Source organism: Crinia signifera, chromosome 1 (genome assembly GCF_055691185.1).
Source record: "Crinia signifera chromosome 1, ASM5569118v1, whole genome shotgun sequence".
Taxonomy (NCBI): domain Eukaryota; kingdom Metazoa; phylum Chordata; class Amphibia; order Anura; family Myobatrachidae; genus Crinia; species Crinia signifera.
In genome coordinates, this window is record NC_139217.1 from 469,968,061 (window position 1) to 469,983,330 (window position 15,270).

The 15,270-nt window shown below is 53.4% G+C and overlaps 1 protein-coding gene across 1 annotated transcript in view; it reads right to left on the minus strand.

Moving 5' to 3' along the window:
- Positions 1–15,270, minus strand: part of KIAA1328 (KIAA1328 ortholog) — a 152,343-nt gene that overhangs the window by 24,937 nt on the left and 112,136 nt on the right. Inside the window, exon 10 of the mRNA XM_083155366.1 lies at positions 14,053–14,149. Coding sequence (XP_083011492.1) covers positions 14,053–14,149 — 97 coding nt within the window. The remainder of the gene's footprint in view (positions 1–14,052; positions 14,150–15,270) is intronic.

Sequence of the window (15,270 nt, forward strand, 5' to 3'; positions counted from 1 at the left end):
GCGGGGAGAGGCTGCTGCGCGGGGGGAATAGCGGGGAGAGGCTGCTGCACGGGGGGAAGAGCGGGGAGAGACTGCTGCGCGGGGGAAGAGCGGGGAGAGGCTGCTGCACGGTGGAAGAGCGGGGAGAGGCTGCTGCACGGGGAAGAGCGGGGAGAGACTGCTGCACGGGGGAAGAGTGGGGAGAGGCTGCTGCGCGGGGGAAGAGCGGGGAGAGGCTGCTGCGCGGGGGAAGAGCGGGGAGAGGCTGCTGCGCGGGGGAAGAGCGGGGAGAGGCTGCTGCACGGGGGGGGGGGAAAGAGCGAGGAGAGGCTGCTGCACGGGGGGGGGGAGAGCGAGGAGAGGCTGCTGCACGGGGGGGGGGGGGGAGAGCGAGGAGAGGCTGCTGCACGGGGGGGGGGGAGAGCGGGGAGAGGCTGCTGCGCGGGGGAAGAGCGGGGAGAGGCTGCTGCGCGGGGGAAGAGCGGGGAGAGGCTGCTGCGCGGGGGAAGAGCGGGGAGAGGCTGCTGCGCGGGGGAAGAGCGGGGAGAGGCTGCTGCGCGGGGGAAGAGCGAGGAGAGGCTGCTGCGCGGGGGGGGGGAAAGAGCGAGGAGAGGCTGCTGCACGGGGGGGGGAGAGCGAGGAGAGGCTGCTGCACGGGGGGGGGGGGGAGAGCGAGGAGAGGCTGCTGCACGGGGGGAGGGGAGAGCGGGGAGAGGCTGCTGCGCGGGGGAAGAGCGGGGAGAGGCTGCTGCGCGGGGGAAGAGCGGGGAGAGGCTGCTGCACGGGGGAAGAGCGGGGAGAGGCTGCTGCACGGGGGAAGAGCGGGGAGAGACTGCTGCGCGGGGGAAGAGCGGGGAGAGGCTGCTGCGCGGGGGAAGAGCGGGGAGAGGCTGCTGCGCGGGGGAATAGCGGGGAGAGGCTGCTGCGCGGGGGAAGAGCGGGGAGAGGCTGCTGCGCGGGGGAAGAGCGGGGAGAGGCTGCTGCGCGGGGGAAGAGCGGGGAGAGGCTGCTGCGCGGGGGAAGAGCGGGGAGAGGCTGCTGCGCGGGGGAAGAGCGGGGAGAGGCTGCTGCGCGGGGGAAGAGCGGGGAGAGGCTGCTGCGCGGGGGAAGAGCAGGGAGAGGCTGCTGCGCGGGGGAAGAGCAGGGAGAGGCTGCTGCGCGGGGGAAGAGCAGGGAGAGGCTGCTGCACAGGGGAATAGCGGGGAGAGGCTGCTGCACTGGGGGAAGAGCGGGGAGAGGCTGCTGCACAGGGGGGAAGAGTGGGGAGAGGCTGCTGCACTGGGGGAAGAGCGGGGAGAGGCTGCTGCACAGGGGGGAAGAGTGGGGAGAGGCTGCTGCACGGGCTCCTGTCGCTTTACAAACAACCTATAATATGACAGTTAGGAGCTCACTGGCTAGATGTTTATCACTCTTTATCAACCTCGCATTTGTCCGGTGTCCAGGAATTCACAGGGGGTCTTTCAGATGGGGTGGGCACGACGTACAGGCAGAGGAAGCCCCGAAGTGGGTGTACAGACAGGGGAGGCCCCGCAGGTTATCTGGATTATAGGTCATTAGTTCAACAATGTCGAAAAAAATCAATGTGCACTACGTCAACATTGGCAAAAGGTCGACACAAGCAAAATTTTTCATGATTTTTTTTGGGGGGGGGGGGGGGGGGGGGGGGAATTATCAAGCTTTATAAGCCCCACGGACTACAACTGGGAACCTAGCGGAGCCACTTTTTGGGGGATTGTGTCGTCAAGATAAAAAAACGTGAAAAACCCACGTCGACCTTTTCATAAGTCTACCTTTTACCGGTTAACTTTTTCCTTGTGCCTATCGACCTGTCTCCACCTTTTGACTATAGAACAGTTGATCCACAACCGTGCAGAGGTTAAAGTGTAATGTATAAGCTATTATATCCAATCCAAATGCTTACATGGACACACTGACCTACCGACAGTCATAATGTAGATACAGCAGTTTAGTGCAAAACTTTTTGAGCTAAAAAAGTGCATCTTTGACAAAGGAATCGGACGATCCCGGGCTGCTATAAGAACCCTGTAGGATGGTGCTATGATAGTATATCAGTATAGGGGACTGCGCAGTAAGTGGGCACAGCGGAATGTAATCCCAAGTGGCAAGCTCAGTTTTCTCTTCCCATAACTTAATGTAGGTGGCATTTCCGTTGGCATTCTGAGAGTGTGAATGAGTGAATAATGTTTTCATTATATATTATGCTTGGCATTACATAAGACAGTCCAGGGAGAATCTGGAGAATACAGAATAGGCAAAGCCTGGCCAGTACAGGAGGATGTGGGAGAGGCACACCCCCCCCCCCCCCCCCCCCGGCCTGTACAGGAGGATGTGGGAGAGGCACACCCCCCCCCCCGGCCTGTACAGGAGGATGTGGGAGAGGCACCCCCCCCCCCCCAGCCTGTACAGGAGGATGTGGGAGAGGCACAACCCCCCCCCCCCCCCCCCCCGGCCTGTACAGGAGGATGTGGGAGAGGCACCCCCCCCAGCCTGTACAGGAGGATGTGGGAGAGGCACCCCCCCCCCCGGCCAGTACAGGAGGATGCGGGAGAGGCACACCCCCCCTGGCCAGTACAGAAGGATGCGGGAGAGGCACACCTCTCGTCCTTGCTGTTCCATAAGCCACTAGGACCAAAGCACGAAGGCCCGGCCAGTACAGGAGAATGCGGGAGAGGCACCCCCCCCCCCCCCCCCCGTACAGGAGGATGTGGAAGAGGCACACCCCCTGGCCAGTACAGGAGGATGCAGGAGAGACATCCCCCCCCCCCGGCCAGTACAGGAGTATGCGGGACAGGCACCCCCCCCCCCCCCCCCGGCCAGTACAGGAGGATGCGGGAGAGGCACACCCCCTGGCCAGTACAGGAGGATGTGGGAGAGGCACCCCCCCCTGGCCAGTACAGGAGGATGTGGAAGAGGCACACCCCCTGGCCAGTACAGGAGGATGCGGGAGAGACATCCCCCCCCCCCGGCCAGTACAGGAGTATGCGGGACAGGCACCCCCCCCCCCCCCCCCGGCCAGTACAGGAGGATGCGGGAGAGGCACCCCCCCCTGGCCAGTACAGGAGGATGTGGGAGAGGCACCCCCCCCTGGCCAGTACAGTAGGATGCGGGAGAGGCACACGCCCTGGCCAGTACAGGAGGATGCGGGAGAGGCACACCCCCTGGCCAGTACAGGAGGATGCGGGAGAGGCACACCCACCCGGCCAGTACAGGAGGATGCGGGAGAGGCACACCCACCCGGCCAGTACAGGAGGATGCGGGAGAGGCACACCCCCTGGCCAGTACAGGAGGATGCGGGAGAGGCACACCCCCTGGCCAGTACAGGAGGATGCGGGAGAGGCACACCCACCCGGCCAGTACAGGAGGATGCGGGAGATGCACACCCACCCGGCCAGTACAGGAGGATGCGGGAGATGCACACCCACCCGGCCAGTACAGGAGGATGCGGGAGATGCACACCCACCCGGCCAGTACAGGAGGATGCGGGAGAGGCACACCCACCCGGCCAGTACAGGAGGATGCGGGAGAGGCACACACCCTGGCCAGTACAGGAGGATGCGGGAGATGCACACCCACCCGGCCAGTACAGGAGGATGCGGGAGATGCACACCCACCCGGCCAGTACAGGAGGATGCGGGAGATGCACACCCACCCGGCCAGTACAGGAGGATGCGGGAGAGGCACACCCCCTGGCCAGTACAGGAGGATGTGGGAGAGGCACCCCCCCCTGGCCAGTACAGGAGGATGTGGGAGAGGCACCCCCCCCTGGCCAGTACAGTAGGATGCGGGAGAGGCACACCCACCCGGCCAGTACAGGAGGATGCGGGAGATGCACACCCACCCGGCCAGTACAGGAGGATGCGGGAGATGCACACCCACCCGGCCAGTACAGGAGGATGCGGGAGATGCACACCCACCCGGCCAGTACAGGAGGATGCGGGAGAGGCACACCCACCCGGCCAGTACAGGAGGATGCGGGAGAGGCACACACCCTGGCCAGTACAGGAGGATGCGGGAGATGCACACCCACCCGGCCAGTACAGGAGGATGCGGGAGATGCACACCCACCCGGCCAGTACAGGAGGATGCGGGAGATGCACACCCACCCGGCCAGTACAGGAGGATGCGGGAGAGGCACACCCCCTGGCCAGTACAGGAGGATGTGGGAGAGGCACCCCCCCCTGGCCAGTACAGGAGGATGTGGGAGAGGCACCCCCCCCTGGCCAGTACAGTAGGATGCGGGAGAGGCACACCCACCCGGCCAGTACAGGAGGATGCGGGAGAGGCACACACCCTGGCCAGTACAGAAGAGCAGCACGGATGGTTAGCATTGCTACCTCACAGCGCTGAGGTCATGGGTTCGATTTCCACCATTGCCCTAATTGTGTGGAGTTTGCATATTCTCCCCTTGCTTGTGTGGATTTCCTCCGGGTACTCCGGTTTCCTTCCACAAACCAAAAATATACTGGTAGGTTACATGGCTCCTAACAAAAATGAACCCTAGAATGTCTGTGTGCGTGTACATGTGGTAGGGAATATAGATTGTAAGCTCCACACAGGCAGGGACTTCTCTGTAAAGTGCTATGGAATATGTGTTAATAAATAAATTATATACACAGTTACTGTAGAAAAGGTAACTGAAAATATTAAATATAATTCCCATAGAGCTTTCTCAGCCAATCAGCGACCGCCCCTGCTACTGCTGCAGCTCCCCGGGAGTCTTTATGCATGGGATTTATCGCAAGTAAAAGTGGCACATCAAGGGGGAATTTGATGTGACTTCTCCCCTCGGAGAGGTCACATAGTATATGGGATATGGGGCCCTTAGAGAGCAGGCTGCACAGTGGAAATGCCAGTGGAGTGCAACAGGCGACTGTGGTTTCTGAAGAAGGGTTCATCTGTTATTACTGAAGCCTGGAGGATCCAGGAGAGAAGACACCATACCATAGACCAGGGGTGGCCAAACCAGTCCTCAAGATCTACAAATGTCCATGTTTTCCAGACCACCTAACTGGTGCACAGCTGCAGTCATTACTAACGCTCGCATTCCCCAGATCACCTACCTGGTGCACAGGTGCAGTCATTACTAACGGTCGCATTCCCCAGATCACCTACCTGGTGCACAGGTGCAGTCATTACTAACGGTCGCAATCCCCAGATCACCTACCTGGTGCACAGCTGCAGTCATTACTGTCACATTTCCCAGACCACGTAGCTGGTGCACAGGTGTAGTCATTACTAACTGTCACATTTCCCAGACCACACAGCTGGTGCACAGGTGTAGTCATTACTAACTGTCACATTTCCCCAGACCAAGCAGCTGGTGCACAGGTGTAGTCATTACTAACTGTCACATTTCAGACCACGCAGCTGGTGTACAGGTGTAGTCATTACTGTCACATTTCCCAGATCACCTAGCTAGTGCACAGCTGTAGTCATTACTAACTGTCCCATGTCACCTAGCTGGTGAACAGGTGTAGTCATTACTAACTGTCACATTTCCCGAGACCACGCAGATAGTGCACAGGTGTAGTCATTACTAACTGTCACATTTCCCAGACCACGCAGCTGGTGCACAGGTGTAGTCATTACTAACTGTCACATTTCCCAGACCACGCAGCTGGTGCACAGGTGCAGCCATTACTAACTGTCACATTTCCCAGACCACGCAGCTGGTGCACAGGTGCAGCCATTACTAACTGTCACATTTTCACACATGCTGCATTCATTCCTACTATAGAACCACAGGTTGCCTGAAGGTGCCCATACATAGTACAATTGTCATGTGCGATGAGATGCGCGCTCCCGTCACACATCTCATCGTACAGCTCAGATAGTTTGTGCTGCACATTGTACTAGATCGCATCTCATTGCATTGCAAAACCTATGCGGTGCGATCTAGTCCAAATTGTATGCAATAATTGTACTGAATGGCATATATTCAATGCCGTGGGCGAGCGGTGACTGCGAGCAGGACTTTTTGCTCGCAGTCACCGCTCACCCTGTCAGTATTCAACTGACCCCCCCTCATTCGCAAATTCCCCCTCGCTCCGTTTTTTGAGCGAGGGGGAATTTGCGAATGTGCCTCCAAAAGCTGCGAGAGCCAAGGCTAATTACAGCGAGTTTGCTGCACTAGCCGCGGCTCTCGCAGTTTAGGGGAATCCTCGCAGTTCTGTGACTGCGAGGATTCCCCCGGAACGTTGCATAGTGCGAGCGGCCGGCGCGGGGGTTAAACTGCGAGGATCACTGGTTTTCTGTGATCCTCGCAGTTTAACCCCCTCGCACCGGCATTGAATACTGCACAGTATGGGCATCTTAAGACACATGTACTGTTGTTAGATCTTGAGGAGAGGTTTGGCCAGCCCTGGTCTATGGTATGGCGTCTCCTCTCCTGGATCCTTCAGTAATAACAGAACCTCTTCAGAACCACAATGTATATATATCTATCTATTTGCTGTAAGCCATCCATCTGGCTCTCCATAAATGGCGTCACCCCTTCAGCAGGGAAGCAGCACATGCGTCCTCCCAGACTGACATTCTCTCTGTGCTCTCCGAGCCCCAGACCCTATTTAGCCCATAAGCTGCTCTTATCCCCTTTCTTGTCCTTGGGAGAGCTGTAACATTGTTTCCCCGCCTTTGAAACTCAGTTGCAACCAGATGAAACGGTTTTTAATCTTTTTTTTTTTTTTTTAAAGAAAGACTTTTACAGAAGTCCGTCCTCGCTGTTCCATAAGCTGCTAGGACCAAAGCACGCCGGGCGGTGTGACCTCTAAATATCAATCCTTATCACACAGCAACATACAACGCAGCCGTCGGAGCCCCCCATCTGGAAGCACACACTTATCACACTGATCAGCTTCTGTACTCATCAGGACAAGGTCAGGGGGGAGCAACGCGGACGGCGCAGGAGGAGGAGCCAGCGGGAGATTTATCCCAGCTTTCTAATACCTGCAGAAAGGTTTATACAATCTCCTGTAAGTAACCTCTGAAGTCATTGCCATACAGTAGTGGCCGTTCTCAGGACCTGCTACCAGTGCGAGTCCAGAGGTAATTTGCAGTTTGTTCTTATTTGTTCTTTCCCATATGCACAAAATGCTGCAACTCCATATTATGTCAGATAAGAGAATAGCAGGGGCCTGATGAAGGGTTCCCTCCACCCTAGGCGAATACAGAAGTGGTTGCCACTCCCCCCCCCCCTACATGACCATTGCCAGGGGTTACTTATGCTTATTGCCAGGAGATTTCTTGCTCATTGCCTTGAGGGGGGGGGGGGGGGTGAATGCTCATTGCCAGATTTTCTTGCTTTTTTCCCAGGAGAAGGGGGGTGGGGGGGGTACATGCTCGATGCCAGGAGATTTCTTGCTCATTACCTGCAAGGGGGGGTTTGTACATGATCATTGCAAGGAGGTTAGAGGTACCTCTAACAACTGTCCCCTAGAAGGCGACAGACAATTTTGGGAGGACATTTTTGCAGATTCCGTGCTGCGTGCATGGCATAGGTCGACACGGCTAAGGTTGACAGGGTTGACACAAGCATGGTCGACAATGGCTAGGATTGACAGTCAAAAGGTCAACATGAGTTTTTCCCTATGGCTGACATGTGCCGATGCGGTATCATGCCCAACAACCTATGAGAGCGCGGAGGGAGATATAATAGTGTACCGGGCATAGCGAGGCACCAGCCCGATGAATGGCGAGCACAGCGAGGAGACACTGTACACGGATATGATGTCCATGGTGACTTATGTCAACTTTTTGACTGTCAACCTAGCCATTGTCGACCTAATGCTTGTGTCATCCTTCCATCCCTGTTGAGCTTAGCCATGTCAACCTTCTGTGGTCAACCCAATCACCTATACCCCTTTGTACAATGCTACAGCCAACTGCACGTATGTTTCCTCATAGCCTCCTGTAACACAGCGGTGCAGCCTCCTGTAACACAGCGGTGCAGCCTCCTGTACACGGCGGTGCAGCCTCCTGTAACACAGCGGTGCAGCCTCCTGTAACACAGCGGTGCAGCCTCCTGTAACACAGCGGTGCAGCCTCCTGTAACACAGCGGTGCAGCCTCCTGTAACACAGCGGTGCAGCCTCCTGTAACACAGCGGTGCAGCCTCCTGTAACACAGCGGTGCAGCCTCCTGTAACACAGCGGTGCAGCCTCCTGTAACACAGCGGTGCAGCCTCCTGTAACACAGCGGTGCAGCCTCCTGTAACACAGCGGTGCAGCCTCCTGTAACACAGCGGTGCAGCCTCCTGTAACACAGCGGTGCAGCCTCCTGTAACACAGCGGTGCAGCCTCCTGTAACACAGCGGTGCAGCCTCCTGTAACACAGCGGTGCAGCCTCCTGTAACACAGCGGTGCAGCCTCCTGTAACACAGCGGTGCAGCCTCCTGTAACACAGCGGTGCAGCCTCCTGTAACACAGCGGTGCAGCCTCCTGTAACACAGCGGTGCAGCCTCCTGTAACACAGCGGTGCAGCCTCCTGTAACACAGCGGTGCAGCCTCCTGTAACACAGCGGTGCAGCCTCCTGTACACAGCGGTGCAGCCTCCTGTATATAGGAGCTATAGTCAACTGTATATAGCCTCATAGCCTCCTGTATATAGGAGGTATAGCATAACACCATTGAGGAGATATACCCCAGTATTAGGCTGTAGAGTTACAGATGGAGGACAGGGGAGCCTCTCCCTTACACTGTACATTATGGCATAGCTACAGCGCAGGGGCAGACAGCAAAGTGGTTTACAGACTGAAATAGAACATTACAGGTCAGTTTCTTTTACTTTACACAAGCAAGACAGAAGCCGGAAGTTCCGCTCAGTAACATTTGTTCTACGTGCAACAGCAATGATGGAGCCACCTACAAAAATGTGTGCACCCCAAACAAAAGCCCGTCGGACACCACTGAGCCGAACAGGCTAGCGACCCTGCGCAGTCCGAGTACATTAACAGCTACCCAAGTTTAATGAAGTCGTGTTTGGAAACCAGTAAGGTGACCGCGACGCGGAGAGCCGCCATCACACCGGTGGCAATAAACGCCTTTCACCTCCACTCCCGGCGCTGTAAATTTAAATTATTTTTCAGTAAGCATTAAATAGACTGGTTATTTTGCAGAACTGCCCTAAATAAAACTGGGATAAGTGATATTAATGTCCTATGGTCAGTATTATTGAACCTCGAAAGCAATAAAGTTTATGAGTCGATAAATATTACATTTGCAGGGTAGTTAAGATTCTGCCGGTGTCCCTGGCGCTTATTGCAGGTTGTAACCACCGGGTCCACAATACATTATTCATATTCAGGGTGTCACCGGCGTGATGGATTGCCGTGAGAGGCTGTCCTTTATATAAATCAACAAATAAAAATGCAAATGTTAACATTTTCGGCTACAACCTTCCCCTGTCTTGAATGGGGAATGAAAATTTTCACATTATATCGACAGCAAGCAGAGAGAACAATTAACGAGCTGCTCGGCGAGTAAGTGGGAGATTAATTTAGCGATGCCGGCTTTTATCACCTGCATATGGAGCTGCGTCGGTCATTTCTGGACGCCTGCACCTTTCACTGAGCAGATAATAAAATAAGGAAACAAGTTTAAAACTGACATCACCCCTTCACTGCGTTATAGCTGCAAATGTCAGCAACCCCCCCCCCCCCCCCTCCTGCCACCTTTAAGAAAAGTTTGTAACTTAAGAAAAGTTCTGTGTGGCTTTTCTTTTCCTTGTTCAGGAGCAGAGATTGTGCTGTGTGTGTGTGACATAGAACACAGGACTGGTGCATTATAAACACAGGGATCCAGATATCGATATCGTCACTGTAGAAGTAATGTTATTGATGAACAGCTTGCTGGACCCTCATCTGCCAGGGCTCAGCTGCAATTCCGATGGAAGGGTTCAGTAAGTTCAATATTTGAATTTAAGGGATCAAAGGCGCCATATCCGATCTGACCGGCAGTGCACCACTGGGAGCTTAGTCCTGGTTCTACAAAATCAGCAGAAGTTCCTGATAAAGCAATCATTTGTATACAATAGTAACCAATTTTATTCATTTCTGCCACGCCTGCCAGCCAGAGCAAACCACGGCCAAGCCACACCTGCCAGCCAGTGCAAACCTTGGCCAAGCCACGCCTGCCAGAGCAAACCTTGGCCAAGCCAACGCCTGCCAGAGCAAACCTTGGCCAAGCCAACGCCTGCCAGAGCAAACCTTGGCCAAGCCAACGCCTGCCAGAGCAAACCTTGGCCAAGCCAACGCCTGCCAGAGCAAACCTTGGCCAAGCCAACGCCTGCCAGAGCAAACCTTGGCCAAGCCAACGCCTGCCAGAGCAAACCTTGGCCAAGCCAACGCCTGCCAGAGCAAACCTTGGCCAAGCCAACGCCTGCCAGAGCAAACCTTGGCCAAGCCAACGCCTGCCAGAGCAAACCTTGGCCAAGCCAACGCCTGCCAGAGCAAACCTTGGCAAAGCCAACGCCTGCCAGAGCAAACCTTGGCCAAGCCAACGCCTGCCAGAGCAAACCTTGGCCAAGCCAACGCCTGACAGAGCAAACCTTGGCCAAGCCACGCCTGCCAGAGCAAACCTTGGCCAAGCCATGCCTGCCAGCCAGAGCAAACCCCATGCCACACCTGACAACCAGAGCAACCCATTTCCGAGGCGATGGTAACACAACCCAAACCTGAGAGGGCTATGTAACTCGACCATCTGCTTTAGCACGACGCACACAATGAATCCGGTTTTACGTACTCTAGAGCATTTTGTAATTGAGCGCTAACTGAACCAACCACAGCATAAGTACACTATGCAGACAAAAGTGGACACGGTCCTCTACGCTAGTGAAATGGTGCGCTCCTGCTGCAGACACCTGTTCGTGGTATAAAGCTTTCCAGATCAGGATGACTAGTTTGGGGTTGGCAATTGCAGGGAGAACGTCTAATGCCAGTGTGTACAGTAAATCATGGAGGTGGTGGCATTATGCTGTGGGGCTGTTTCAGCTGGTTTTACAGAAAATTCAGTAACCCGGATGGACTGGACAGATCTTAACCCCACTGAGATCCTCTTGGACAAAATAGAGCACCAGGTGTGTTCTAGGCGGACTCTACCTTCTCTTCAGTGTCACAGTTGTTGTCCAATGTCCAGTTTGCTAAGAAGAAGGTCTGCAGTAATCGCTGCACGTGGTGGATCTACGTCTGCAGTGATCGCTGCACGTGGTGGATCTACGTCTGCAGTGATCGCTGCACATGGTGGATCTACGTCTGCAGTGATCGCTGCACGTGGTGGATCTACGTCTGCAGTGATCGCTGCACGTGGTGGATCTACGTCTGCAGTGATCGCTGCACGTGGTGGATCTACGTCTGCAGTGATCGCTGCACGTGGTGGATCTACGTCTGCAGTGATCGCTGCACGTGGTGGATCTACGTCTGCAGTGATCGCTGCACGTGGTGGATCTACGTCTGCAGTGATCGCTGCACGTGGTGGATCTACGTCTGCAGTGATCGCTGCACGTGGTGGATCTACGTCTGCAGTGATCGCTGCACGTGGTGGATCTACGTCTGCAGTGATCGCTGCACGTGGTGGATCTACGTCTGCAGTGATCGCTGCACGTGGTGGATCTACGTCTATCGCTGCACGTGGTGGATCTACGTCTGCAGTAATCACTGCACGTGGTGGATTTACGTCTGCAGTAATCGCTGTACGTGGTGGATCTATGTCTGCAGTAATCGCTGCACGTGGTGGATCTACGTCTGCAGTAATCGCTGCACGTGGTGGATCTACGTCTGCAGTAATCGCTGCACGTGGTGGATCTACGTCTGCAGTAACCACTGTACGTGGTGGATCTTCGTCTGCAGTAATCACTGTACGTGGTGGATCTACTTCTGCAGTAATCGCTGCACGTGGTGGATCTACGTCTGCAGTAATCGCTGCACGTGGTGGATCTAAGTCTATCGCTGCACGTGGTGGATTTACGTCTGCAGTAATCACTGTACGTGGTGGATCTATGTCTGCAGTAATCGCTGCACGTGGTGGATCTACGTCTGCAGTAATCGCTGCACGTGGTGGATCTACGTCTGCAGTAATCACTGTACGTGGTGGATCTACGTCTGCAGTAATCGCTGTACGTGGTGGACCTATGTCTGCAGTAATCACTGCACGTGGTGGATCTATGTCTGCAGTAATCACTGCACGTGGTGGATCTAGGTCTGCAGTAATCACTGCACGTGGTGGATCTAGGTCTGCAGTAATCACTGCACGTGGTGGATCTACGTCTGCAGTAATCACTGCACGTGGTGGATCTACGTCTGCAGTAATCACTGTACGTGGTGGATCTACGTCTGCAGTAATCTCTGCACGTGGTGGATCTACGTCTGCAGTAATCACTGTACGTGGTGGATCTGTGTCTAAAGTGACGGTGCAAATATGGCTGCCTATTAAACAAGTGACTGCCTGTGTTTCCTCAAATACATTGGCACTTCAAAGACATCAACAGTGCGAGCCATCCAGAATCAGGCCCCTAATGCTTAGAATCCGTAATCCCCATGTTTGGATCATGGAGCGCACGTGCACCTACGGCGGAGTAGACCGATTATTACACACCGATGGCGCGGTATTGAGATCATGCGTATCACGTAAGTTACATTTTAACGGATTTTCCTGCAATCGGCCACCTTGTAGCGTCAATACCCAATCACTGACACACAAAGGCGCAGCACCGGCCCGTCGGCCCTCATTCAGAGCGACCGTCCGATATAAGTGCGGCTGCCCACATTACAATGCACCCAGCCGCCTCCGCAATGCTGAAAGTGGTTTATTCTTCCTCTAATTTCAAGGATTTTGTCTCTCATCCCGTCCAGGAATAAAATATTGATGAAAACGGTCAAGAAAAAAGTTGCCACCAGCAAGATATAATATTCCTGAATATAATTACGCTCCATTTCAGAAGTAATGCATTTAAATTTATATCAAATGCCTGGTGCGGCCTAAAACGCCAATCCCAATAAGGCAGGATTATGGGATCGTGGTAACTTTTGCTGTCAATTACTGAGACTTGATTTTCAATTTATATTCAAAAGAAGGTTTGCTTCATACAGGGGGAGAACGTCTCAATTCTAGGTAAGTTTCAATTACAGAGGATTTCCAGTGACAGGCAATAAACAAATAGATTTATAGTCGGGGACCCCCGCCCTCTGGTTCATGGGCGAGGGGGAAAGCTGGCTGCGGAAACAGTAGCGCTGCATATTAATGCAGGAAGACAATCGCACACAAAGCTCCGTCTGAGTTATAGAGCGCAGCTCGGACATTGTGACCCAAAAACACTGAGACAAAACCATGACTTAACCCCAAGGTCGCTGCCCTCACACACACACAGATGGAGTCTGTAAAGGAATAAACAAGGTCTTGTCGGATTGTGTGTTACAACCAGGGCAGCTGTATTCTAACTACACAGCTGCCAAATCCCCCCTCTATAGGATGTCATACTGTAAGTACTAGTGGTTATTTATCGGGCAGCAAGATAGACAACTGACAGAACGTGGCCTCCATCAACAGCTGTGATCAAGTATTAAGCTCCACGACACCCTGGGTAGGGACTAGGATACAGATGTGCCCATGTACATTTTGCCTTCTTTCAGGATATAAAGCCTTTCTAGTCATGTGACTCGGTAGCGATGGGTGTCTTCTGTGCAATTTTTTTCTGTTAACTAGAGTCAACTTATGTGCGCATCAGCTTCTGCTGATTAAAATATGCAGCATGTATATATTCAGTGTGTCACTGCATAGAAAACGCTATGTTACACTGTTTTCCAGGAAAACACTTATGTTCCATTTCTTATGCAGATACAGCGGCAGCCACACACAGAATATAGACGAGTCGCATATCATTTTTACTCAGCAGAAGCTGCTTGTGCGTCCTAGTTGCAAGTAAGACACCAATTCCCTGAAAAAGTCCACAAACAGAGACTATAGTCACACAGAGCTGGGGGATTACGCACAACAAGACTTGTATTACATGGAGGATAGATGTATGTGGATATATCTATATATATCTGTGGACAAAGTTCTCCTACCGGCAGATATCTCGCTGTTCCGGTGACGTTCTTCTGGCTTCCATCTCCGACTTCGGATCAGAGATGTTCGGAGAGGTGGCGGCGTCCCTCCGGGATCCTGAAATAAATAGTGGTAACGGTGTAAGGGGAAAGGTATACATTTATTGTGGAATTATTGCATTTATGCCGGTTGTTGTAAAAGGAAATGGATATATTCCTGGGCACGACGTTCCACTATCTGGGACACCCCCTGAATAATCATCCACCTCTCATAAATGCCATTGCGGAGCCATCCCACGATGATGTATAGATCGGATAGCAGGCAGTGCGTGGAAAACCTGTTTATCTAACATACAGATAGTAAATGGCGCACTGTACTGCATTACTAACGTGGGTACTCCCGTGTCTGCACAATGCTGGTGTAACAGACAGGCAGATACAGGAAGAATTGATACAGGTGCAAGGGACATACATGAAGTGCATAAAATGTATCCTTAACAACAATAATTGCAGACGATAGGATGATGATTTATCTAGCACATGTTCTGGCCTGGTACACATGGCCGCTGTGGGTACATATGGCAGCTGTGTTTAGGGAAGAGATGGGGAATGTGGCACAGAGAGGAAAACAAAGGTACTCCACCTGCATGATCAGAATGACACATTCCCTACACGAGACGTGTTCGTGCCATCACCTAATAGTTACATCGCACAGAGGCAGATTTATTATGCCTGGTGAAGTGATAACGTGGAAGGTAACAACGCAGTAGACAAACATGCCCCAAACTGCCATTTTTCAAACCCAACCTAAAAACTGTCCGTTTGGTGCAGATTGGCCAGAATTGATCACTTAATAAGGCTAAATGCATCTGCACCATAGATACAAAGGGAAAGTAATATATGTGCCTTGGTCTATCTGTAAGTGGAGCTGCATCATTTACAAGCCGTCTATTTGTTCATTTATTAGTAAAACGAAGCGGTATAGAGGAACGAGCCAGCGTGATGTAATTGCGCAATGATGCGGATTCATCGATGGAAGTCATGAGTGAGGGTCATCTGACACGGTCTAGGTCATTAGGTTGACATTGGCAAAATGCCGACATGCACTAGTTCGACGAGACAAATGGCCAATGTGCTCTAGGTTGAAATTGACAAATGGCTGACACGCCATGCGCACGATCGACACATGTAAATGCCGACGTGATTTTATCACATTGTTGGTGTTAATATCAACACCTG